General features: G+C 31.6%; 1 protein-coding gene across 3 annotated transcripts in view; it reads right to left on the reverse strand.

Moving 5' to 3' along the window:
* Positions 1-6,734: 6,734 nt before the first annotated feature.
* The window catches only part of LOC143255544 (TBC1 domain family member 14-like), an 88,920-nt gene continuing 67,738 nt past the window's right edge, over positions 6,735-27,916 (reverse strand). For 2 of the 3 annotated variants that reach the window (XM_076511374.1, XM_076511373.1), the window contains 4 exons: positions 25,166-25,294; positions 22,765-22,874; positions 20,397-20,500; positions 6,735-11,944 (listed from right to left, as the gene is read on the reverse strand). In XM_076511374.1, coding sequence (XP_076367489.1) covers positions 11,757-11,944; positions 20,397-20,500; positions 22,765-22,874; positions 25,166-25,294 — 531 coding nt within the window. In that variant the 3' untranslated portion in view covers positions 6,735-11,756. The remainder of the gene's footprint in view (positions 11,945-20,396; positions 20,501-22,764; positions 22,875-25,165; positions 25,295-27,916) is intronic. The other variant, XM_076511372.1, reaches the window with a different exon arrangement.

Here is a 27,916-nt window from a genome sequence, read left to right on the forward strand (position 1 = left end):
CTGCATTCCATATATTCCCGACATCAGCAGAAAAATAACCAACATTTGGCAAAAACTAGTAACAAAATATGACATTCCAGCTAGCTAATACCAAATTTATTCAAACACCGGGCACAAAACTAAGGTCTATACTATGTGAAAACTACACTGACAAACGCAACACCAACATTATTTATAAAATATAACGTGATAACAGCCACGATTTCTATATTGGAGAAACAAGCAGAAAAATGGATACCAGATTCAAAGAACACAAAAAGTCACCTTCACACGTTTTCGAACAATGCAAATCAAATAAACACAACATAACCATTAAAAAACACTCAAATGCTAAATAAAGAAACAAACATAAACGCAAAATTAAAGAAGCCTTACTTGTACAACTACTCAATCCCAAAATAAACCAATACAAAAGAACACCTTTATACCTATATCCATAAATATAATCCAACATCTTAGCACGCCCTCTACATTCCTACACTCAATTACACAACCGCCTTCAAACATGTGGTCAGCTATTGGTCAGTTACCTCTTTTCTTTGTGAACCTGATGATGACCGAAGAAGGTCGAAATATTGTTCGCTCCTCTACATGAAGCTTTCTCTATCCATACCAGCTGTTTCTACATATATATTTTTCTTTGCGTGTTTTCTCGTCATCATGGATTAACAAACCAGCATGAAGAGGACGAAATTTTTAACTGTCAACCTGCCACAGTAGAACAGGTAATAGTATATAACAATGGCATCTTACAGGTATTGCTATGCAGTGATTCATACTGATAATTACAGAAAAAAATGCTCTGTCAGATATCTTATCGAGACACCTCGGGACATGTTATATATCGGTCAATATTTACTAATACTGAAAACAGGAAAGAGATCCTAGAAATTCCATATGAGGAATTTGAGACACCTTGAACCTCTAAAAAATTGCTTTGAAAAGTACATATTTTGATGTTGGCTCTTCTTACGTACTAGTAGGTATTTAATGTTTTTGAAATAGCGGAAAAAACCTGAAGCATCCTTTCAATAAATTTGGTAGACATACCTTGGTTTGTTTGTTTTTTGTTTTGAGTTTCGCGCAAAGCTACTTGAGGGTTATCTGCGCTAGGCACACTTTGAAACATTAGTAATGCGTCCTCAGTACGGTGGAGTTTATGACATATGCTCTTTTCACTACAAAATCTTATCTCGTAAATATTTCATTATATAGAAAATAAAAAACAAACCTTATAAAAAACAACTATATGAACTTTATAAGAGATATCTTGGGATCTGTGTAAATTTGTTATGCAGAGAACAAATTTTAAACTTATCCAGGTACTTGACTAAGGTACATGACAGATATTGGTAAATATTTAATTATATTGAAAATAAAAGAAATCAACTTTTGGTAACACATTTCAACAATTTACAATACTACCTAGAAACTTTATTATGTTATCCTGAAGACTGTTTTTGAATTTCGCACAAAGCTACATGAGGGTTATCTGCGCTAATCGTCCCTAATTTAGCAGTATACGACTAAAGGGAAGGCAGCTAGTCATCACCACCCATCACCAACTGTTGGGCTACTCTTTTATCAACGAATAGTAGAATTGACAGTCACATTATCACGCCTCCACCGCTAAAAAGGCAAGTATGTTTAGTGTGAAGGGATTCGAATCCGTGACCCTCATATTACGAGTTGAACCCCCTAATTACCTGTCCATAATGGTCATAATATTAACATTATACGTGTCTTTATTATCATTATAAAACACGATGAATCTCTGAAGAACCAATGAATTTTATACATCAGTAAAGAACTAATGGATAAAAGAACGAGCATGTTTGTTGTGACTGGGATACTAACCCCCGACCCTTAGATTACGAGTCAAGTATCCCTAACCACCTAGCCATGTCGGGCCTGTCCTGACGAAAACAAATATTTAAACTGCATATGTTAATCACTGTGGCATAAATAAATATTGGTAAAAATCAATTGATATTAGATATTCCAGAATAAACCCCCTTCAAACTTTATTTGGAAAACTTCATGAGACAACTTGGGACTATAGTAACTTCTCTCAGTAAGGATAGATTATTATATAGCAAACCGTTTTTTGTTTTGTTTTTGTTATACCATTACCAAATATCGGTAGAATTTCACTCAAACTGAAAACATAAGACTGTTTTGTTTTGAATTTCGCGCAAAGCTACACGAGGTCAATTTGCACTAGCCGTCTCTAATTTAGCAGTGTAAGACTAGAGGGAAGGCAACTAGTAATCACCACCCACTGCCAACTTCTTTATCCATAAATAGTGGGATTGACCGTCACATTATAACGCCCCACGGCTGAAAGGGCGAGAATGTTTTGTGTAACAGGGATTTGAATCCACGATCCTCAGATTATGAATCGAGTGCCTTAACCACCTGCCCATGCCGGGCCTAAAACAGAAGATGAAAAATTCCCTTGAGATATTTATGAGACGTAGGGATCTTAGTAAGTTATTCTCAAGAAGAGAGGTGTTTAAATTGCACATATTTATTAGAATCAAACCTCACAGATATTGATAAATATTTAATCATGACGAAAATATAAAAAGAAACCAGTCAAGTAACTGACAAAACAAATTGCCCTGAAGAAGGTAGATTCTTTAATCATATACATTTTTCAATAACAGCATGTTTTTCTTTTGACTGATATTTACTATTCCTGAAAATATATTACAAAATAAACACCTTACATAGAAAGAAACTAGGATCTAATACTCATAATTACAAATTGATTGGGGTTCTGTGAAATGATCATTATTCAAACATCTTGTGTACTTCGTTGTTCGAAATCAACTATTAACAAATGTGAATATCATTCGAACTTCATTCAGGTCTGCAGTGTTCATGTGAAGAATTCAATGATACATAAAGTGTAAATACAAAGTTTTTTTTTTGTTTTCTTACTACGCAATGAAAAAATTGCTGTTTGGTAATTTTTTGCTTTCACCTTGCAGTATTTTCTACAAACAAATGATATGAACAACTATGAAACTTGTTTTATAAGGAAATATTATTTATGGTTTATTTCCAGAAACGTGTAAATCTATATAACCATACTTATTATCCAAGTTACTAACTTTCCAAGAATATTATTAACCCCAGGTTCCCTAAAAGTCAGCATGCTAAGAGCTGTGGATCACAAAACTCAAGGTTCAAATCAATGACTCGCTGCTGAACACCTTTGCACTTTAAGCTATGGGCGCGTTATACAATAACACTCAGTTCTGCTATTTAGTTAAAACTGGTATGTAGGCGACCATTACAGCTAATTTGATACTCTACTTCCTGCCGACGTTTCAAAACTGTTTTTTTAGTCATTTGTCGAATAAGGTGTCAAAATAATAAAACCATATCAACTGAGTTTAATTCATTGTTTAGTTACTAGAAAACTGTAAAAAAAATTTCTATCCGTGCTTATCATATGGTTATTATTCGTCATTAGTTTAAATCGAAGCGCAAAATATAAATAAAGAAAAGAACAAGTATCACTGACGTTTAATAACTGGTTTCTACAAAAAAAAAAATTACTAGTGCCAAACTTAATAAGTAATATTATAAATGGGGACGTAGGCGTCACTCTTCCATTAATTCGAGCCTTTGCATAGGAACCGTTCGTCGAATGGAAAAGTAAAAGCCTTTTTCTTTTGGAATCAGCTTTGCATATTTCGTTACCGTCACTTTCGTCCAGTTGATCTCCCACTTGCAATATTTAGGCTTTAGAATTGAAAGACTGTAAAGTTGAACCATCCGTCCTATTTGTTGTCTTTTTAAACACGATCGTCAGAGTGAAATAGAATCACCCGAGTTCTTCTGCAAATTTCAACGAAATATTTTGAGCTAGTTTTTATAGCATCTTATGACACGAAACAAAGGACGCACACACGCAGTTTACTCATAATTAGCATCATGATTTAAATTTTCTACTAACTTTTCATATATGAAAAGTATAATTCGTAAACTAATGTACACAAAACTAACATTTACTTAATATTTAATACAAATATATGACGAAAGTTATATGAACGTTATCTTATACATAGTACACAGCATCTAACGTAAATTCAAGGAAATATAAAGACTATTATACACATTTAACACGATTCACACTTTCTATTTAAGGCAGGAAACTTATTACCAATACATTCTGATAAAAATAACTTTATAGAGTTAGAATAATACTAAGATATTATTGAGACAAAGGCACTGGATTCGTCAGTTGAGTACCCAAGCTATGAATGTCATTTACAACCATATTCCCAACATCTGTTGAGATTCGGCCAGCTAACAACTAAAAATGATTTTGATGTTCACTGATCACTAAAAATGATTTTCTTAAAAGTTTCATTGGTATTTTCCAAAATATTTATTTATAAGTTCTGTTTCTATTTTACATTAGAAGCCGTGTTTAACTTCCAAATACAAGATAGTGAAAACTTTTAATATCAGTGTCCCTGATCTTTCACATAATTTCCTGATCAACTGCCCAAGTACTTTACATTAATTACAACATTTACGGCTTCTACTCGACTTGGAAGCGTCAGCTTGTCGAGTTTTACTGCGGCTCGTTTGCACAATGGACAAAACAAGTAATAGGAAGACCGTGTCATTCATCTATGACGTAAACAACCATCCGGTTACCACTAGCAACTTCTGGCCAGTCTGATAAAATGATCTTTACTAGAAAGTGAAAAAAAACAACAAAAATAGATGAAGTGTGATGATACATACACTAGATAGATCAAAAGAAAGTTGCAGCTGTCGTTATTAAGGTCAAATGTTGGCTGTTCCATTTTCGTGTATGTACGTATATGTGGGTGTATACATACACACACACACACACATACACACATATATATATATATATATATTTTATATAAATGCTGTACTTATTTTTGACTTAATGGACTATGTAATCACACTTCTGGGTCCTTTATTTCTTAACATAACATATTATGTTGTGTTTTATGTGCAAGAAATGATGTTCCATTTATACAGTATCTTGAAACACAACGCTTGTGGAACATATATATATAAAATCAAGTCGGTACTTGAAAGATAAAAGTAGGTTTCTATGCATCTTGTTTGAAAAGTTTCGTACCATATCATTTTTGAGTCACCCTGGTACAAATATTGTTTTTGAAAATATTTTGAAATTAGAAAACTAAGTTATTACACATGAGAGCACAGAATGCTATTTGAGAATACCTATGTTTACTCCAAGATTCAGAATATGATAATATTCCCACCACCATATTTTATGAAAGGTAAATCACGGCCAGCGTTATCTTTACGTTCCTTTGCTAGGACATTTGTTTTACGGAATAATACAGTCATATTGTTGGTGCTTATCACATACAAATCAGCTGAGATGGTTAGAAGTTGTTGTTGTTGTTTTTTAATAAGGATAGAGCAGTTCCTATAGCATTCAGCAAAACTACATTTACTCATCTAACAAATTTGAAGTATTAACAACACAGAAGCACATGCACGAGACAACAACCCACCATAAGTCTGCATTATAGATACAACTCACACACACACCCATATATATATATATATATATATATATAACTTACACAAATATAGCTACTCAGTCTGAGTTACTTATACATAACACAAAGTTATACTTACTCCCTCTCCAGATTCTACATGCAAAATATTAATTGTGTAATTCAGAGATTCAGCATTATCACAGTTTTACAGAAAGTTGGAAAGAAAAATGATCCCTCAACTCTTCAACGGTGTATGTGCAGGGGGGTGCTCTTCTAGAAGAGTCTTCCATCAGAGGCTATCAACCAAAGAAAACTTTGTCTACCAATACCCAGTGGTTGATCATTGAAAAGAAATGATTGAACTAGCTTATAAAGCATTACATATCAATCTGTGCCCCTATTTCACCAGCCCCTTCAACAACAGTTTAGATTCACATATCTTTAAACCCATTACTAAGTGCATTACATATGGCAGTCAACAACCAGCACAGAACAGCTTAAATCTCAGAAGAAAACAGGAACACGAATTTGAAGAACACAAACAATGAAAGACTGGAAGCGTAGGCTGGGAAAAAGTTTCACCTTTTCTTAAATGACAACTAAGTACAAATTACGTGTGCTACCTGCCATTAATGATTTTCCAACAATGTAATAGCAAAAATTGGGTTTTTGTGTCTTTTATAAGGGGTAAATAACATATATTCAAAATCTAATTGTTTTTGCCAACTAGGTCCTCTTGATGCTGATTTAGCTTTACCCCAATAGGCAAGGGCTCTAAAAAATCCATGCAACAATCAAAGCAAAACTGAATTGAATAACGCAATGACTTCAGCCATTTTTCTTAAACAGCACAATCACCAGGCTGTAATCCAAATGGGCATCTTTGGGATGAATGTGAATGTTAATTTGCCACTATAATTCTCTGCTGACACCTGTACAACAGTCATAAACCATATTCCTCAATGAAGGGGATACAGTGAGAAAACAATATGTTTTCTGGAGTCTATACCACAGCTTATTCAGGCTTTTCTTGTGGAAAAAGGTGATCAAATTGACATTAGATGTACATACTAATAAAGTGGTCTTCCATTGTAGGTGTCACAGATGTCTGTCCAAAACATAGACATAAAGGTTTCTTCTATTTAATCTTGTTCCTGTAATTATTTTCGATTTGAAGAAGACAAAAAGTACAAACAATTAGCAATTCATGTTATTTTTATTTCTAATAAAGGATCAGGTTCCTTCCTATAGAATCATAAAAAAGTCCATTTAATGAACAGTTTACACAAATGAAACTTGTTCTCACTTGTTTTTACTCATGTTTCTATATACAAAATGGACAAAATTAGAGCAAGATATGCTCCTATTCTTAACAGTCTCTTGTAAATAAGATGGAAGAACATTTAATTTCTACCTTTTTTACATAATAGTCTCATGAATAATTCAACAGAACTTGAAAATAAAAGAGAAAGCACATTTAATAACAAACTGGTGTTTTGTATTTACATTTGTCTCAAAAATTCAGTATTGCATGTGTCATATACATCAAATACAGAGAGAAACAAATCAATTTTAAAATCACTCTTTCTTTTAAGCAAACAAAGCCATTGGATACAAATTGGCAATACCAGTAACATCAACACATCTTAATCTAGTCTATATAAATAGTCTCTGTTTGTGAGGAAATGATGTTTTACTTTTATGAAGTTCATTTCCTTCTACAAGATACACTTATTTTATTTTACATTAAAAGCTTCTTTTATAAATAAAAGAAATTGGAAGAAACAAAAACAACCTTTTGGGGATAACCAAAGAATAAGATTACTGCACAAAACTGATTATTAATGTATTTATGTTGAAAACAGTAATCTTTTAATAAATATATACTGTAAAAAATTTACCAAAGAAAGAAAGAAATGCCATAATCAATTTCTATTCATAAAAGCTGAAACTATAGAAAACATTTGAATTTTCTTTCCATGAGAATTTTGTATCTGTTTTCTCATTCCAATTTCATAACTGAACTTAGTTAATGCCTAAAGTCTATTTAAGTAAAAATATAGCAATGAATTTCTCATCTTGAGCATATAGTTAAATTCTAATAAAATATACTGATTACATGTTAGCATACCATTCTGTACTTACAGACATAAGTACTCAGTTTAAAACTTGTCTTCATATGAAACATGTACAATAATCTAATTTAAAAATTTTGGGCCACAACTGCAAAACATTTATATAAAACCTCTGTTTTGGTGTTACTTTTCAAACACCACAAGATTGCTTTTTTTCTTAACATCAATGAGCTAGCTGACTGCAGATCTTTGAGATGTCATACATTAGTATAGACATCTTATATTTAAGTATCTAGTTCTACATTAACATAAGTATTAAATATTACTTTACATAGCTTTTCTTCTAGTTTAAATTGAAATTGCAATAAAACTAAACATTAAATCTACAGAAGCCAGTTAAATGATTGTGATGTTGAGTAAACTTCTCTAGGTGATACACTAACCAAGCTACTCTCTCCTTCACACACATACATATGTTATAGTAGTTGATATTGTCCAGATTTCACTTTCAGAGTTAACACACTCATGGATGTTGCTTGATATTTTACTGATACGACTAAGTTGGATTACTCCAATTCTGTACATTAAATATTACTTATATTGTTTGACTGGTGTGAATACTTCATTTCTGAGGTTTAACACCTCAGTGGTTGGTAAAAAAAGTGTTAAATACACAAAACAGTTATTGGTTTTTCAAATATTGTATCAGATAAGTGCAATTTCAAATTGGTAAAACTTAGGCCATTAAATACAGAACTTTTTTAAATGTTGATTGATCTATTATACTGAGTAATATCTGGAACAAAAATAGAAAAAAAAATTGCTTTGACAATTCTTTCCTCAGAATATCTAAACATGTGATCAAACTGCACCCATGAACATTGAAAAAAAGACAACAGTGCACTTTTCAGGTTGAATGTTTGAATAAAGTGTGCAATGGACTAGTTGGTGTCTAAAAACTCTTTTGGCATTAGAGTGGAAGATATTTCAGAATACACTAGAAAAGAGAAAATGTTTCTAGAAAATCACTGGGAAGTAAGAGGTTAATCATTTCCTTACACTAGTTTTTGTCTTATTATTAACATATATGATGATGACATTGTATTTTAAGTTACAAAGTGTGGGCATGACAGGTATTTTATATAGCATAATTACACTAGACCTGTTACCTACAGTTCAACAATTGCCAGACACAATATATAAACTAAAAAATCTATTATGCAAATCAAAATATCACAAGGTTGATAAAAAAGCTGGTCTTTGATTATTTGTTCTATTCTAGTCATTTTCATATTTAATAATAACCTTACCAGCTCCTCCCCTCAAAGTTTTAATAACCTCCCAGGAATAAGTTACTTTGAATTTAGTATAAGTAATTGGAATATATTTATAATTTTGCATATAATGTTCATAATTCAATCATTTATTAACACAATAGTTCCATTTCATTCCTCTTAACTTAAACAACAATTATATGGTATGGTTGGTCTGTAATCAAACAATTTTCTTTTTCTTCTGCAAGTTTTAATGAAAAATGGTTTTATTGGATATTTATGATTTTACTATTTGCAGTTTATACATAAAATTATGTTATATTTCTCCTACACATTTTGTTTGATTTAAGAAACTCTTCCTCTCTTCTCCTACACTGGATATCATAACATGCCACATTCATTACAACCCTTCTGCCTAGTTTTGATGAGTGACTATAACACCACCATGACCTCAATGAACTTCAGAAATTTGTTACCATATCTCAAATTCTTCAACTGTTTTATCTGACCCTGGATCCTCAGAGTGCTATAAACGCTAAACTACTTAGAGCACAAAGACAATCCAAGTGTTCAGAATTATAATTTACAAATAAACTAGTAAAATTAAAAGAAATAAGAACATGAACAAAAAAAAAAACAATAAAAGAAATATTCATATATCCTAATAAATAGTGACAGATTCATTTAAATATGTAAAACTTAACTGTTTGTTTGAATATTATGATTTATACGGTGAATCTGATGAAACATTAGCAACAAACAAACCTAACCTTGTTGATAAAAACCACACAGACATTTGAAGCTTGTATAATTTTCATCACAGATTTTACGCCTGTTTGTTTGAAACCTAGTGATAAGATTTAATTTACTTTGTTGTATTTTTATTTGTTACATGGCACCCTGACTAATCTGGCTTATAACTCCTTTTAGTTAGTTTTGAAAAATATTTTTTTTATTTCTATAACTCCAAGGTGCTTTTTAATAAGTTTAAGTTAATTAACTTGTCCAAACACTTATTTTGAAGTCACAACAGGAACATAATTCATTACGAAACTTCAAACTTTCATACCACAAACGTACCTGAGAAAATATGATTTCCAAGAATGTCTACAAACATATTATGAATATGAAAAGTTTAACAACTTGTATATATCTGTGACAAAAAGTTTCTCTCACAGAATATTTCATAAAGTATGTCAAATATTTTAAGCAGCTGTACTTGCAATTCTGATAGTAAAAAGAAATACAAATAAATCTTTGTACAGAATTTTGCAAAAAAATAATTTAATTTTCTATGTATTTTATGGTGATTGTATAAAACTGACAAGCTTTTTATTCATACAATTTTGTTCTCTTATTGCACTGTTAAAACAAAAAGAGCTATTAAACCACACTGAATAGAAATAGCATTTAAGAAATGATATTAACTCCATTTTATCCTTTCATGTTCACTTTGAAACAAAGTACATTAGACTATATGTGTGCCATTTACTAATTTCAGTTAGTACTGTTAATATTTTATGGGCTTCTGAATAATAAAATTTATGGTTTCAGGATATTTTAGGTTTCATTTTACTGTCTGTCACTTAATGTAATTATTATTCTGGAGAAGCAAGCTTTAGAAAAGGTCCCTTTTTAACCTCAAATCATGACACACATTTATTCTCAGTCAGTGAATAACTATCACTCGCTTCTTATAGGTGAAAACTTTTTAAATAACTTACAAATCATATCTAATACAAATGGCCAATTTAAACTTTTTTTCATAATTTTTTGAAATGAAATTTACCCATTTCATTTCATAATTGTGCTTCTAACAGTTATGTGGTCTTTTTCATATGTTGTTTTGTGTACTTAGCAAAACAGATCACTCATTAAATAAGTTTTCTTTCTTAGCCATGAAGAGGTTTGAGAATTCATGCACAGTTCTCTTAACTAGAACATTCCTAAGAAATAAACTGACTACAGCTTAACTTAGTTCATAAGCTAGATTCATCAATTAGTGTGGTTAAGAAAACAATATATAACAATAAATAACAAACATGTCATATAATACTGCTGCTTTTTTTTAAACAACAGTCACACAATTTATCAGAACAGTTTTGTTGTGTGAAAGAGTTTCAAGTACACAGAATCAGGAATGCTGACAGACAGGAACTTATTGCTACAACACAGTTTATACATACAATTAAATGTTTGAAAAAAATAAAACAGATCAGATCTTAATGCCAGATCACAGGACGTGAAATTCTTAAACATCAAAGAATTAAACAAGGAGTCTTTTTCAAAACTTACAGTTATCTCACATCATAAGATATTCTTCATATGCCTTTTCAAAGCTACTACATGCTATTGTACAGCCAATACCTTGAACAAGAATATACAAAGTTTAAGTTTTCTAATATAAAACCAACAAGATAAAATAATTTCCTACTGATATTTATAAACAGATACAATTGTCATATCCATTACTGACTGATCAATGTTGTACAAGCATTAAGTAGTACACATAGGTCACCAAACCAAGTTACAATCTTCAGGATTCATTTTATCAGATTCGGTATATACTTTTTCAATTCAAACAAAAACTACGTAAATGTACAACAGTGAACTCCAACAGGTTAACAAGATTTAAGAAACTCAAGTAACTCACTAATGAAAAATACCCACCACTAAAAAGATTTAATATGAGTTTATAATGTATTTAGCTTTTAGCAACACCACTTCATCACTCACTCTCTTATCTACACAAGAAAATTTCAGGTATGGCAACATAAACTGCTGACAGCTCTGGATGATCAATGGAATAAACTTTACTCTTAAAGACTTTGCAAATTAGTTCTATTCCACAGCTACTAGTAGAAAACTTTCTTCTAAGTTATACAGTCTTTGTGTCTAGCTAAGACTTGGCTAAAGTTCTTCTTGTTAATGGACATTCTGATACCACTAATGGAGTTGAAAAGATGTTCAGGATTGATTGTATCAGGCAACTTAGTCAAAAACTCGGCAAGATGGATGAAGTCCATCTTTAACAAGATGTCTTCATACATTTTCAAAATACCTGTGGAAATAAAAATATATATCCAATATCAGAAAACAAAAGTTCAATTAGACATTGAAAAACTGCTTTTACATTTTACATGAAAAATACAATAGAAAATAAATTAGATGGTAACTGACATCAACCCCCCTCCCACACACACAGGTATTGGCATTTTAATACTGTAATTTATCTGTAAGAAAAAAATAAGTGTTCATAACAACATAATGATTCTATCACTAACAGCCAAATGTGCAAAAAGTTAACATCTTCTGACACTGAAAATGTATCTCTAATGTGTACTTTCGATCTCTCACCCAAAGCTCTCACACCCTTGATTTACCCTACCAACATGCTAGCAGTTTTTCAATGGTGCACCAATCTTGTATAGCCATTCATTTCTGCACCACTACAGCAACATGTGCTGATCATGTGACTACTCTCCACCATTCATACTGTGTCACCTATACTATACCTATATTAAGTTCCAGAATAATCATTGTTTTCAAGAATTCACAGATAAAAACCAGAAACACTGGAAAATCAGTGGAGAAGAAGGGTGGAAAGTGGGTGAGAGAAGGCAAGTACTTATCGAAAATATATTTTCAGTTCAAAAAAATGTTAACTTCTGTAATAGTACTACTTCCACTCACCTAAAGCCGATGAAGGCATAAACGTAATAAAACAAGTGGAGAACAACTGCTAAGGAATAACAGATGGCCACAATTATAAAAGGAGGCAAACCTGTGGGATATAATACTACTTCTGGAACAAGTATGCTCTTTGCCTATTAACAAACAAAGTAAGACACATACGATGAAACTAAATAGACAAACTTGTCATGTAATACAGATTCCACCTGTAGCAACAGACAATATGCAAGATATCCACATGCATGAGCATGCAACACACTCACAGTCAAATTTGAAGATGCCCAAAACCAGGTACGAAAATCTGGCTAGGGCAAAAGATATGGGGGGAAGCACCTTGGTATACAGTTACAACAGAAAGTGTTCGTACCCCTGCGTCCTGAGTAGTTTTTGCTTATAACTTAAAAAGTATCACGATTAGGCTGATAGTAGTATAATATATTATAAATACTATACTAACATACATGAACATAAATTTTTATGTAAATTAAATGAAAATAAACTGTTTATAAACAAATAACCAAGCATAGGAGGTGCAGAAAGTGTTCGTGCATCTACTTTAATGTGTAGCCTTTCAAGTGAATTACTTGGTGCAATCTTTCCTCATAGCCCTCCATGATAGTTTGACAGTACTCGACTGGTATTTTCTTACAATCTTCTTTACAGAAGACCTCCAACTCTTGCAAGTTTTTCAGATGACCCTGATGAACCCTGGTCTTCAACTCATGCCAAACATTTTCAATTTGGTTGAGATTGGGTGACTGCGATGGCCACTCCAGAACACTTATATGGTTCCTCTGCAATCAGGATTGCACATATTTTCATGTGTGCTTAGGGTCATTATCATGTTGGAAGATCCAACAACGTCGAAGATGCAAGTTCCGAGCATCATTCTTGATATAAGTGCCTAATATATCAACGTACTCTTCTTTTTCCATGATTCCATTGATGTGGTGAAGGCTGCCTACACCAGAAGAGCTGAAGGAGTCCCATAGCATGATTGAGCCACCTCCGTGTTTAATTGTAGGGACGGTGTTCTTTGAAAGATTTCGTTCCCCCCTTCTTACGGAAAATATAGCGAACATCATTGTGGCCGAAAAGCTTGATTTTAGTCTCATCTGATCAAAGAATATTCTTCCAACAGATAAAGGGTTTATCTACATGCTTTCTTGCATACCTCAATCATGTTTCTAAATGAACAGGCTTTAAATATGGAGTTCTACTAGGACAGCATGCTTTGAACCCAGAAGAGCATAACATGTTTGTAACTGTAGAGGTGCTTACTTCAACCCCAGTTTCCCTTACCAGTTTCTGTATGTCATTATGTGTTAAATGAAGGTTCCTACTAACTTCTCTGAGAACCTTCCTCTTGTTTCTCTCTGGAATTTTGGTGGGGTGTCCGAAACAAGGGAGGTTAGCAGTTGATCCTTTAAGCTTAAACTTGGCAATTATGCTTTGAACAGTAGATTTCTGCACATTAAGTTGTGTAGCAATACAGGAAAGAAACACACGAGACTTGTATTTTACAATAATTCGTTTTTTTTAAATCACTGGACAGTTGTTTCCTGTTTGCCACGATGACCAAGCAGATAATGTTGGAGACGGCACTAAATTGCCAGAAGTAAACTTTTTGCTGGCTAAATTCCAATAATTGTGAACCCAGTGTCTAGTTCTGGAATGGTATAATGTAGTTTATTTGCCAAACTAAACAAAATTTTTATGGAAATATCAGTTTTTTTCACACGTTTTGAACTGTACGAACACTTTCTGCTCCACCTATTTTGGGTTATTTGTTTATAAACAGTTTATTTGTTGTTTAATTTACATAAAAATTTATGTAGATGTGTGTTAGTATAATATTTATAATACATCATACTTCTATTAGCCTAATCATTATACTTTTTAAGTTATGAGCAAAAAACTACTCAGGACACAGGGGTACAAACACTTTCTGTCGTAACTGTATGTTGGATTATGCCAAGTGTGATCCATCTGGACTGAAAACACCAAATGGAGGCACATTGCATACAATTTGTATTTTCTGATCAAAATGTGTGGTTTATCACAGCAAAAACATTGAGGAGAAGCACCTTGGATCAAGTATATTATGATATTGAATGGCTCTTTTCTCACAAACATGGAACATATGACTATGAAGTTTGTTTTATTGCACAAATATAAATACAGATATATACACACTACTAGATAAGCATCCTGTAGTTTTAAAGAAACACTCCATCTCTACTGTGATTGTTATGGAAGAATAGATTTAGTGTCAAGATATAATATTCAGAATACTTGACTAGTAGACACCACTTCATCAAGTGGGATTCAGAAATATGAAGTATATCCATGAAGTAACATGGAAAATAATAATATGTTGACTTACCACAGGCAAAGGTAAACAGATATGTGCAAAATCACCACAGGAGGAATATGATACCTGCTTGAAGAAGACACAGTTATGTGGACTGGATGTATGAGAGAAGGTTGTTTGATTTGAGGAATAAAACAAGACAAGCATTAAACATCCTCTCTCAGACCTCACAGAGACAGCTTGTCAAAGCAACTGAACAATTGTTAGAAGAAATCTTGGAATCATTCCCAGGCTTTGATAAAGGGAGGTGAAGAGCCTGGTGCCAAGTAACAGGAAAAACATTCTCTTGGCAGACCTGGTTAAAAACAACCAGAATAACAAAAGAGGCAGGAGAAAGATGGTGCACTATCTCATAGTGAATATCATCAAGTGTGACTGATGTACTACCAGACCAATGAAGAGCAAGCTTGAGTTCCACCAGTGTAAAGGGACGGTTACAGTCATAAAGACTTGATCACCAAGAAAGTGGGGGATGAAAGAGAAGTGCTAGATGCATGAGAAAAGCTCCTGCCAAGAGTGTTGGTGATGCTCTGAGTATCAGAAAGAAAGATTGAAATGGGAAGGGAATCATACTGCTTAATGAATTTCCAAATCTTGTCCAATATGATTTTGGAGCTGGTGGTAGAAGAAATGCCAGCTGTGAACTTAATTCAAGATTCCTTCTGGGTTTGACATCTTTTCTGCCAAACATGAGCATGGGCCTATTAGAATGCAATGTGGTTTGAAAGTATGGGATACTTACAAAAAATATCCCAAGCCCATTTTCGAACCTTCCATTCCAGTTGACAGGCAGGATTCTACCAGAAACAAGAATACCATGGAAACCATGTTGAAGTTTTATAAACAGAATGAGCAGACACCTTAACAATACAGTTAGTCACCACTACCACAGTTGTCTACCAATGGCAGGGTCAAATTTCAAGAGACTGGTAAAAGAGGGCCAGTTAACCTGGTATACCAAGGCACATGGGTCATCATCATGGTCAGTTTCTCTCAAAATAATAGAAAATTAATCTCTGCCCTACAAGTCACTGTCAGCTCTCCAAGAGAAATGAGAGAAAAGTGATGAGGAGCAAACAGAGATCAACAGTAGTAAAAAACTGAGTAGTTGCATGAAAATAAATATAAGAACCAGTATCAAAAAGATAAAGATTGTAATCTGAGAGCATATACTTTATGAAACAACCCCTCCCATCAATGTCAACCCCATCCTTGAGGGGGATTATATGTATTAAAGTCCTCCAGGATTAAATAGGGAAATGGAAACTTTCCAATGAGAGCATCAAGGTCTAGGAAATAGGTAAAGATAACAAACAATGATGGTATGATCCAAGTAAACACAGATGGTTATGGCCTCCAAGGGTGAATTGAGTGACAAAGACAAGGTTGGCATGTGCTGGTCATCGAGCAGTGCCACCCCTCCATACACTCATCCATCATACAGTCTGTCATTCCAGAACAAAACCACTACAGGAAAGTACACTTACTATTTCCTGAACAATTGGATAACCTTCATGACATCACTTACTCTCTTTATATATCATTTATTTTATTACACCACCATTATGAGTTTGCCCCTTAAGAAAAAAGCTCCACCATTCAAAAGTTTGGATTACAGAGTTTTTATCACTTTGTATTAAAGTATTCAGACATGGAGACCAAATAACCTTTCTATACTTCTGACAAGACTTTAGCTTTGATGCATTTATGTATGTTTTTAAATTTAAGTAATGCATTTTAATGCAGCCCTTTTATGGGACAAATTTGGACAACCTACTCCTTTCAAATTCTGTTCAATAATACTCCTTCTTTGGGGTTATACTGAATACTAAACTTTCTTTGCTTTTAAAACCTGTTTCAATGTGGCAAAAAAAACTTGTGTATGGCACTACTTTTCCAGTTTACTACTAACTTCAATGCCATATCAGTACACTGAGATGTTTTAACAAACACAATAGGTTTCACTTATGACATATCACTGAAACAAGTAGGATCAATCTACAAAAACAATGTAGTATGATAAGAAAAATTAAAGGTCATGTGTGTCACTCAGGTTCTAGTTGACTAGTAAGTTTTCTAACTTGTTTGTAAGTACAGTCTACATCAGCATCTTTTCAAAAGGATCAGATTTTGTTTCTGTGAACATTACATCTTCTCATTTTGCCTCATTAATATAACTCAACTGTTTCACTAACTAGTTCAAAGCAATGAATTCTCAATCAGACACTGCAAGGAAGAGGAACTTGTAAATCATTTACGAGAAGTCTACATAAAACTCATATCAGATATGGAATCTGAATGAAATTTGACCAAATTCTACAATATAATGTTTTTGTTGAGTGCTGTTTTTCACCTCACACTGAAGAAACTGTCTTCATTTATCATAATATGAGATACATTAATAGGTCCAAAAATGCTAGGGATAATTTCAAAATGTTTATAGCCCCATGTTGGTACATAAGAAGTGGCAATATTATTATATATTATATTGCAATTTACTATTTTTATGAAAATATTTATGGATAAGGATACAAGTCTAAATTTAGTTACTTAACAATATTAAAACCTAATATGAGAGCAACTAGTCTAAACTATTTCTTGAAGACTACAATATAATATTCGTGTGTTCCAGAAATGCTAAAAACATTGTTAAATATTTAAAAACAAGTTTTAATATTTCAGTGCTATCAATAATGATTTAAACATTTTCACTTAAATTGTTCAAAGTAGCTCTGGCTGAGAGTATTATTGAACAAACAGTATGATCTCAAACTTTCTGAAACATGTTAAAATTCAGCTTAATGCTTGGAAAAAAGCAAATTGTTAATTATCATACAGCAATCTAAATACTTTTTCAAAATGCTTATCATATTGTCACTATTTTTCCAGATTAACTATTTCCACATGGGCTCAGTCAATTTGGCCAACCAGGTGACCTTTTCTTTGTACTTGCAGACAGACTTTATAGATTAAATACTTCTAACTTTCAATGTAGTGCATATATCTTTACAAAATTTGGCAGTCTTTCAGTCAACATACATTTTTCACATACAGAAAATAATCTTAGTAAAGTATTTTTAATAAACAAAAATAAAGACTTGTCCATGAATATATTGAGTATTTGCTTTGAAAGTGATTTTATGTTAAGATTAAAAATACTTTTCTTCATCTCAAAAATACCAAATTTCATTTGTGTATTCTCTAAAACCTCCAAAACACATTTCAAATGTTTGTTTCCAGAAACACTTGATATTCTTTATTATTTCCTCTACCATAACTCTACATAAGGTTGGTCAGTTTGACTGATCTTGTAACACCATCCAATCAAATAAATCTAAATTACCATCATTTTCTTTCTAGAATGGCTTTAAATGTAGCATGAAATTAATTTATCCTAAGTAGCTTTAAACTCATAACAGTATACATCTATTTGCAATTAAATTTTATTGTTTTATTGCCATTTCGATTGTCCTTTGAACCATGTCTAACTACTATTTGCATCAACTACTTAAAGCTGCTTGCATGCATACCTAGTGAAATATTTTTCTTATGTTATCAGGTCATCCCATAAGTAATGTCTGAAAATTTAATGCAGAAAGTGCATCATGATTTCTGTCTTTGTAGAAGGCTTTAATGACAAAAAATGTAGTAGGACATATATAAAAATGTTCAGACAAATAAAAGAGACTAACCCAACTCCACTTCAGATCATTAATCAAATAAGCCCTTATGAAAATGGATGTGTCTGAGGAGCACATTAGGCATATAATGCTTTATAGGTTTAAAAATGGCAACAGTGCAGTAGAAAATACACGAAACATTGGAAGAATTTATGATGCAGAGTCTCTTAATGAAAGAAAATGTCAAAGGTGGTTTCAGAAGTTCAGATCAGGTGACTACTACAGCTTAAGCAATGCACCATTTTCATGTCATCCTACTTAGTTCAATGATGACTTGCTGCAAGCTGCACTTGATGAAGATTGTGCTGTAACAGTTGAAGAACTAGCACAGAAACATAATTCAACCCATTCAACGGTTCACTATCATATGCAACAGCTTGGAAAGGTGTCAAAACTTGGAAAATGGGTCCCCCATGATTTGACAGAAACCAACCTTGGAGCAAGAGTGAAGATTTGCACTTTTCTGCACTATCTATTGTGAATGTAACTCACCTTTTTTTGGACATGTTAGTGACTGGAGATGAAAAAATGGATATTTTATAAAAATATTAAGTGCTGCAGACAATCGCTCAGTTCAGGTAAAGTAGCTAAAGCACAGCCCAAAATGGACCTCCACCTTTTGGAAAGTCTTGTTAAGTGTTTGGTGGGATATTGTTGGTGTGATTCACTTTGAGTTGCTGCTACTCAATGTAATGATTGCATCAGATTTCTACTGTCAACAGTTAGAGCACTTGAATGTTGCACTTAAAGAAAAGAGGCCTGCTTTGATCAATCGTAAAAGTGTTATACCAAGATAATACATAGACTGGGAAAATCTTCGACATTCTCCTTATTCTTCAGACCTTGACCTATTCCAAAGTTTGCAAAACTATCTTGATGGAAAAGAGCTGAGAACACATGAAGACATCAAAATTATTCTCTCTACATTCTTTTCCTCCAAATGCCAAAAATTTTATAGAAGTGGCATTCAGAAGCTTATGAATCATTGGCAGGAAGTAATTAATAATAATGGAACATATATTATTGATTAAATAACATTAAAAAGCATTTGAAATCCTTTCTGTTTTCTGAACCTAAAATTGGACATTACTTAAGGGATGACCTAATATCACGGATGTTTATTTTACCTAATTTAACCTTAACTAATCTAAGGAGATATTTGTTTTTACATTTTAGTTACTTTTATAATAATAAATATTTTATAAACATAAAAAATATGAAATAAGTTGCTTACCCAATCTTCATTTTACTTGGTGTCTATGAGACTTAACCTACGTTTTTTTATACTAATGGTAGCAGTGCATTAAATAATGCACAAAAAAACAGAGACTAATAACATGCAAAAAACAGAAGATTTTACCCTGCACTACCAAGTTTGCAACAGTTAATGTAGAGAAAATAGATAAAATATAAAGTTTTTACTATGAGAAAAGTTTAATATTCAGTTAGGAGGTTCTAGATGTAATGAAAATTATGTGAACTTTAAAATGAAAAAAAGTATTTTTATTCTTATTATAAAAATCACCTTTCACGTAAACTCAATAAAATCTTCATAAATGTACAGTTAAATACTTCACTAAAAGTTTGCCTAATTTCATGAAGGTACACTTCACATTAATATTGGTATGGATATTTTAATGGTTATATGATGGTTACAAGGTCAGTCAAAAATAGTCAAACCTGGTCATGTAATATAAACCTCCTATTAATAATTAAAATCAGCAAAAAACAGAAATACATAATTGGAAATTTAAGATTAAACTTACCTAAAGCAGTTCTAAAGAGAAATTCTTCCCCATCTCTGAAGAAAACATCCCACACCCTACACGTCACATCAAGTGGAAGGGATCGACTGAACAGAGTATACACCCTAAAAGATGTAGAAGTAATACAGTTATATCTTTACTTACAATATATTATTTTATGAATGTAACTCAATAATACATGTTAAAAAAAAAAAAAACAGACTAAAAGCTACTGGAAGAAGTAGTTTAGTGATGGTAATGATCTTAAGACAGAAAAGTGTATCACTCAAGATTTTGTAGCACTAGGAGTTCCAAAGTTAAAAATCTAGAATGTTACTTCCAAATAAAAATGGGCAAGTAACCATGGAGCAATGAAAGCTCCAAAAAATACAAACCTCTGTGTGATCTCATAAGCTTCCAAAAGATAAAAAAATTACAAAAACAAAGCTGCTTTCTTGAATAAGGCTTCCTTGATTAATTTTTCTTGTGGAATCTGCAAATGTCTTACTGAGAGTTGAAAAAGGGGTTGTTTGATTTAGGGAACCCAACAAAATCGACATGAACTACCCTCTCCAGTTTGTTTAAGAAGTAGATTTACAATTAGAATGAATCTTGATATTCTTTCTGGGCTTTGATAAAGAGAATGTTAATAACCCATTACTATAAATTACAAAATGTCTCCTTCTTCCAGATCTAGCTGAAAATGGCCATAAAAGGTGATTTAAAGAGGCAGGAGAGCAATGGCGTTGCATGTCATGATGAAGACCCTTCAGTTTAATTGATTTAATTCTGGATTTTAACAGCCATCCTGAGATTCACTACAGTGAATAGTCTATTACAATCCCCATGATAAACAGTTAAAAGAAAACAAAGAATTATTTTAGCCTGCGTCTTGACTGTCAAGAGTGTACGTATTTTTCTTATAGCAAAACCACATTAGGTTATCTGCTGTGTCTACTGAGGGGAATCAAACCCATAATGTTAGCATTTTAAATCCATATACTTTCTCCTGTCCCAGCAAAACATATGGAAATACTAGAATAAAGAAAAAGTACCCCCTAAAAGTTTTAACAATTCCATGTAAAAACAACTATCTCTAGGCCTTGGCTTCCAAGTCTGAAAGATGAAAGACTATAGATTTCCCATTCACCTTGTATATTTAATCCAATGTTCCTCCTACCTTTTCTGATTGATCTGTAGTTCTTAGGACAATCCATACAAAAGGCTATCATATTTCCAAGAGTGGGATAACTACTACAGATACCCAAGACATACTTTTGATCCTGGTAACCTGGCCAAAGTGAAAGTCACTACCTTTGTACAATTGTTAACTGATGGTGAGTTAATAATTGTGGGATAAAATTCTAACACTATGGTTAAGGATAGCAAACTGGCCTTCCTAATTTCTACTGTGGCACATAAGTCAAATACCATTAACTGTGGCCAATATATCTCTGAACAATGAGGAAATTAATAATACCACATGAATCACTGTCTACTTTCTAAAAAGGGATTGGAATAGAAAAGGTGAACAAACTGACAGTTCAATACTAGAGAAAACCAATTCTGTATTTAGGAAAGAAAAACTGTGATCTGAGAGCAAATGCTTGACAAATCTACCTGGTTCATTGATACTGAAGGAAGACAAACGTTTAACAACAAGACCATCAATGTCCAATGCTATTCCTCCATCAAGATTACTTGCAACTTTATGCTGTCTTTGTTTAATAAAAAAACTGCCAAATGGTGGGTTTTCAAAATGTCTCTTGTGAGGTGGCACATATGGTTGGTGAGAATCAATTAAAGCCTTAAAGAAATTTTGCCATTTTTTTAAAAATCTAAGACTTAGAGTAAGTACTCACAATGATCAATAATGCAAAAGATAAAAAGTAATAAATTACACTTTATTAATAGTCTGTTAATTATAATTTAGTTATTTATAAAATAACAAATGATTTTTCTTGATTCTCAAGTTATTTTGTCCAGAATATGTTGCTAAAAGATATGTATATTTACCTATACACATGGAAAGGGAGAGGAAAAAAGAATGATAGAATTCAAGACTTTTAAGAAACCAAGAATAATTTTATAATAACACTGCACTTCATATTAACTGACTAAAAGATGCTATGTTAATATTAGAGAAATATAATGTCTATAACTAAGGTTTTGGAAAAATGGAAACAAATGGATAAGATCTGAAACCAAGTTTCCGCTTGGAAAATAAGTGATTTAACGAACTACATCTTAAATTCTGAAATTTTCACTTTTTACTTTTGTTGATTATTAAGCATTTTTCACAGAAAATTTGAAAATATTAAAGTTTAAGAAATCAACATTTTTAATAGTAGCAAATTATAGTGACAAAATATAAATAAATAAATCTCACCAATCTACTAAATACAAGTCAGATGTAAGGTTCTGTTTCTTAAAGTGACTGTTGAGCTTTGTTAAGTTTTCACTGAAAAATTCTTCATATACAGAATAATAAATTTTCATCTGTAAAAAAGAAGTTGAGGAAACCATTGACAACAACAGGAAAAGAGTATATAAAGCTAAAAATACAATAATATTTTTTAAGCTAAAAGTTAAAACTTTCTCCTGACTCGTATGGCCATGTAAAGTAAACATAGTTGAATATCTAACTCTATGATATCAGAATAACAAAATACAAGTCCTGAACCAAATTATATGAAATTTGGAACAAATCTGTGTTTTTCTTGGAGTTTCTTTGTTTTATATTGTTAACCATAAGTTATAAAGATATTATTAAATATTTAAAAATAAACTACAAATTTTTATATTTGTTACTCTAATAAAAGAAGTTGAGGAAACCATTGACAACAACAGGAAAAGAGTATATACAACCTAAAAATACAATAATAATTTTTTAAGCCAAAAGTTAAAACTTTCTCCTGACTATGGCCATGTAAAGTAAACATAGTTGAATATCTAACTCTATAATATCAGAATAACAAAACACAAGTCCCGAACCAAATTATATGAAATTTGGAACAAATCTGTGTTTTTCTTGGAGTTTCTTTGTTTTATATTGTTAACCATAAATTGTAAAGATATTATTAAATATTTAAAAGAAACTACAAATTTTTATATTTGTTACTCTAATAATACTTTTTATAATTTGATTACTTACTAAAATATACAATGAAAAGAAGTTCAAAAGATATAAAAAAATGTATGTAAAACCAGAATTATTTTTATATTATTTATCAGGATGTTTTACTTCATGGATTCAATCAGTTTCAAACTTGTTTTTCATTCATTCATAAACCTTCCTTTGCTAATTTTCTTGTCTAAATTATTTGCCCACTGAAGTTTTTACATAATCTACTACAAATCATACACAAATTCTGTACAACCAATAATGACCACCAACCACACATCACTATAAAGCCTTTAAGTTACCTTACACACTAGCAATAAATATCCTCATTCTGATTCCCATAATTGAAACACATTTCTGAGCAAACAGAAGGAAAAATGTAATACTAGTTTCAGTACAAAGAACAATAACACCAAAATATATTAAAAATTCCCAGACCTTAAAATAAATGTAGATCTTTCCAACAGTCTAAAAATTTTTCAAGTGATGATTCTAAATAAGTAACATCTAAACTCACTGTTTACCTTTCAAACTAAATGTGCAAGCCTGATTTTCCAGTAATACTATTAATAATAATTATTGACAAAAATTTTACTAAATCATCTGAATCTTTATGTTTTGTTATTGATTTTTACATATTCCTAGTTGCAAATTTATAAATCAAGAAAAAAGTTAGGAGTTAAGATCAGTAGTTTTGTTTTTTCTTCTAATCAATTCTTTTGCCCTATTGGAGGTTAATTATCATTTATTTAATCTTCATCAATTTAGATGTCATTGGTTAGAATTTCTTATGCAGTGACATCCATATAATAATTATTTCAAGATAGTTGGTTATGTAGTTATTTCCTTTACTGTGAAAAGTCATGCAGTTTGAAATCTTTTGTTTTTAACTACACATCTTAAAAAATATTCCACTGATTATAAACTAATGGTTTTAAATTTTTTTAACAAATGGATACTGTATTAAAATGCTTTGCTGTAAACTTCAGCATAAGGTCTGAGTTATGGAAATGTTTGCCAAACTAAGACTATAAAGAGCACAGCATAGAGCATAATTATAGATAAATTAAACATCATGTGAGTTGACTGTTGATAAAGAAAGAAATCTGAAAAATTGAAAGAAAGAAGTTTCAATTACATTCATCCTTCAAAAGAGTTAATGCATTTTTAAAAATGCAAGCACATATTAATATAGTTTATCCAGCTAAATAATTATGGGTCACTTGATGAATTATACCACATGGTTTAATTTCTTCTTAGAATATATAATAGCAGTAACAAATCCATTGAAAATAACTGTTTCTAAACAAACACTTGGTTTCCTTTTTTGTTGTCTTTCAAAATTTGTAGTGCATACTGGAGGAATTTACATATTTTAAAGAAAGAAAGCTAAGGAAAAAAACCTTTTCACTACTTATGTATGCCAATCATAAAGAAGCTGCAAATATGAAACATTTTCTTAAAGAAAAATATATTCTTTTATATTCAACTGGAGTTTAAAGGGTTTTTTTTCCTAACTTTTGGGTTATCAGTATTTTGACAAAAAAAACAAAAAAACCCAAACAACAAAAGACATAACTAACACATTTTATGTTAACTAAGAAACTAATCATATTAGGATATAATAAATAGATTGTGATAATAGTAATAAACGTTTCCAACATACCAATGACGAATCAAGCCTAAAAAATGCCAGTTGACATGGTTGATTTAAAAGATTGGAGAAAAACACAAAAGCATCAGGAGCTTCCATGTTAAGCAAGAGTGTTCCTGCTAAAAATGACATTCCCTGTACCTGAGAAAACATTTATGCTTTTAAACATATAGCATTTCAATTAAAAATAATCAAGTCAAAATTCAAACTTAAATACCCTGAATCTCCACAGTTGAAACAAGTGATAGCAAGGAATATTATGGTTCAAAATTTTAATTGTTCAAAACAAAGTATTATTCAACAATTTTAAGTAGCATTTGTTTGTGACAAGAATGTGATTAACCTTACAACATCATTACTGTTATCACTATTACAAATTATTTTCAACTTCATAATGTAATTAGAACCAGGCCTTTACTAACATTACTAATTCTGGTTTATCGATATAATAGTAGCATAATACACAACACATATATATACATCTTCACACACACACACACATTACATTTAATATAACCTCATGAACACAAGAACAAGTCATTCCTAATTTAGTTGTGATAACCAGTACACTGGCATACTGTGTTTTGTACGAGAGCACATGACAACAGCAAATGTTAAAACATTCTGTCTGAACTGCATACTCCCCTTCAAATCACACATAAAATAAAGCCAGAAGTGAATATACAGAAACGTAGCCAAGACTGAAAACTGTGGAGCACAAAATTTTTAGCAGTTTGTACTACAGTTCCACTACAAATATAAAACAAACATACATTAGGTACAATAATTAAAAAAAACAACTTCTAACTGTACAAAAAAAAGTACAAACATAAATGAAAAAAAATCCTGAAATAATAATAATAAAAAAGACTACAACCTAGAGTCTTTTTCTCCTAACGCCTTTATATCAAAACTAAAAACTCTCTGTTAAGGCCTTTTGGAAATTATGTGCAAATATATTTAGGATCAGTAATAAAAACTTTTCTTAAATAAAGAAAAAAGGCATGGGTGTCTGAAACAGTCATGCTGAAGATGAGTTTCTGGGGCCCTTTAAGAAATAGCCTGATGAACAGAATGGGCCAAATGGCTTTCTCTGATCTTTACACTTATGTTCTTATCTGGCAATCTTAATACAGTGCATAACTGAAGTTATCTTTGGTTTTTTGAACTTTTCTGAACTAGTTATAAAGTAATTCCCAAGCACTGAGTGAACCTGCTTACTTAGTACTCCTTTTCGCAGACTTTTCACTTGATCATCTTCAAACATTATCTAACAGACTTACAGTGGACTCTTCTGCAGAGATACTTTTGTCTTTGTTTCTTTCATTATTTTTCTCGACTTCAGAACTGTATTTAGTACAACAACCTTGGTTTCTAATAAGTTTCTGTATGCTGAGAATCTTACTTTTGAAGTAGTTGTCTAAATTTCCTTTTAATTTTCTTGGCCAAGTTCTACTGATATGACTTGTAGGCACTTGAAAAGGGTTGGTTAGTTAGTTGTGCTGAGACGAATTTGGCATACTGGTCGTCTACTGTAAGGTGATTACAAAGGACCTTTTTATCTGTAATTCAGCCAGTGGTTACAAGCAATAACAATATAAAAACATTGCCAGTTTCCCATCCAACTATCACTACAGCTTATTTGAAGATTTTACTTGCACCACTACCAATGCTATTTATTTTTCACAGATTTGTTAATGAATGATACATCAGCTTTGCATTTCAAGAAAACTGACATGAAGAACAGATATGCAGTCAAAAATAATGTTGGTATAAAAAGAACACAATAAAAGTGAATTAACAGAAATGATGTTCACCTCCAATTGAGGTATTACAAGACTACAAAAAAACTATTTTATATAGTTAATATATTTAGTACAACAAATAATGTTTCTCTTAATTTTTGAAGGTTCTTCTAAAATTCTGAACATGAAAGATTGCCTGTAAACAGAAAAGTTCCAACCACATAAAACTGCAATTGGGATTTGATTTTTGATTTTTTTTTAAGGTTTAAAATTCATTAATTCTGGTTAAAGTAATGAAAAAAATTAAACTTCTAACTCTTCTTTGATTTTGTCAAACAAACATGTAATTTTTATTTGAGAAGGTATGAATATCTATATCTCCTACTTGCAACAACAAACCTTATCAGCCTGCAAAGCATAGCTTCAAAGGTGTGGTCTTTGTAAATGTTTGTTGTTTATTTCCAACCCAAATAAGTTTTGAAATAATAAATATTTAATGATTTGTGACAAAAAAATAAAATTCAAACAATTACATTTTTAATTTATAATTTATAAACTTCTAAAGTTAAACAACCATGAATAAAATCAAATAAAAACTGAGATTATTTGTTGCAGTATACTTAACATAGAGGTTTGTTTCTTCTTATATGATGGTATGTTTCTAATTATTCATTTATTAATTCAGAGTTCTTTTGCTTCAGTCTTTAAATAATCTACATCAACGTTTATTATAAGCTATTTAAAGATAATTGTTTATTTGTTGTGAAGTGCAAAGCAATGTAATGGGGTATCTGTACTCTGCCCACCATGGCTATCAAGACCTGGTTTCTAGCATTATGAGTCTGCAAACATATCACTATGCTACTAGAAGACAGTAGAGGTAATAAATTAATTTTAATTGTTATTTGTTTATGTTATTAATTACTTTGCCAGCTATTTTCCATTTTACAAAAATTTCAAAGCTAATTTGAAATTAATTGAATCTTAGGTAACATTAGTGACTACTGTTGACAATTAG

Source organism: Tachypleus tridentatus, chromosome 7 (genome assembly GCF_004210375.1).
Source record: "Tachypleus tridentatus isolate NWPU-2018 chromosome 7, ASM421037v1, whole genome shotgun sequence".
In the NCBI taxonomy this organism is placed as follows: Eukaryota; Metazoa; Arthropoda; class Merostomata; order Xiphosura; family Limulidae; genus Tachypleus; species Tachypleus tridentatus.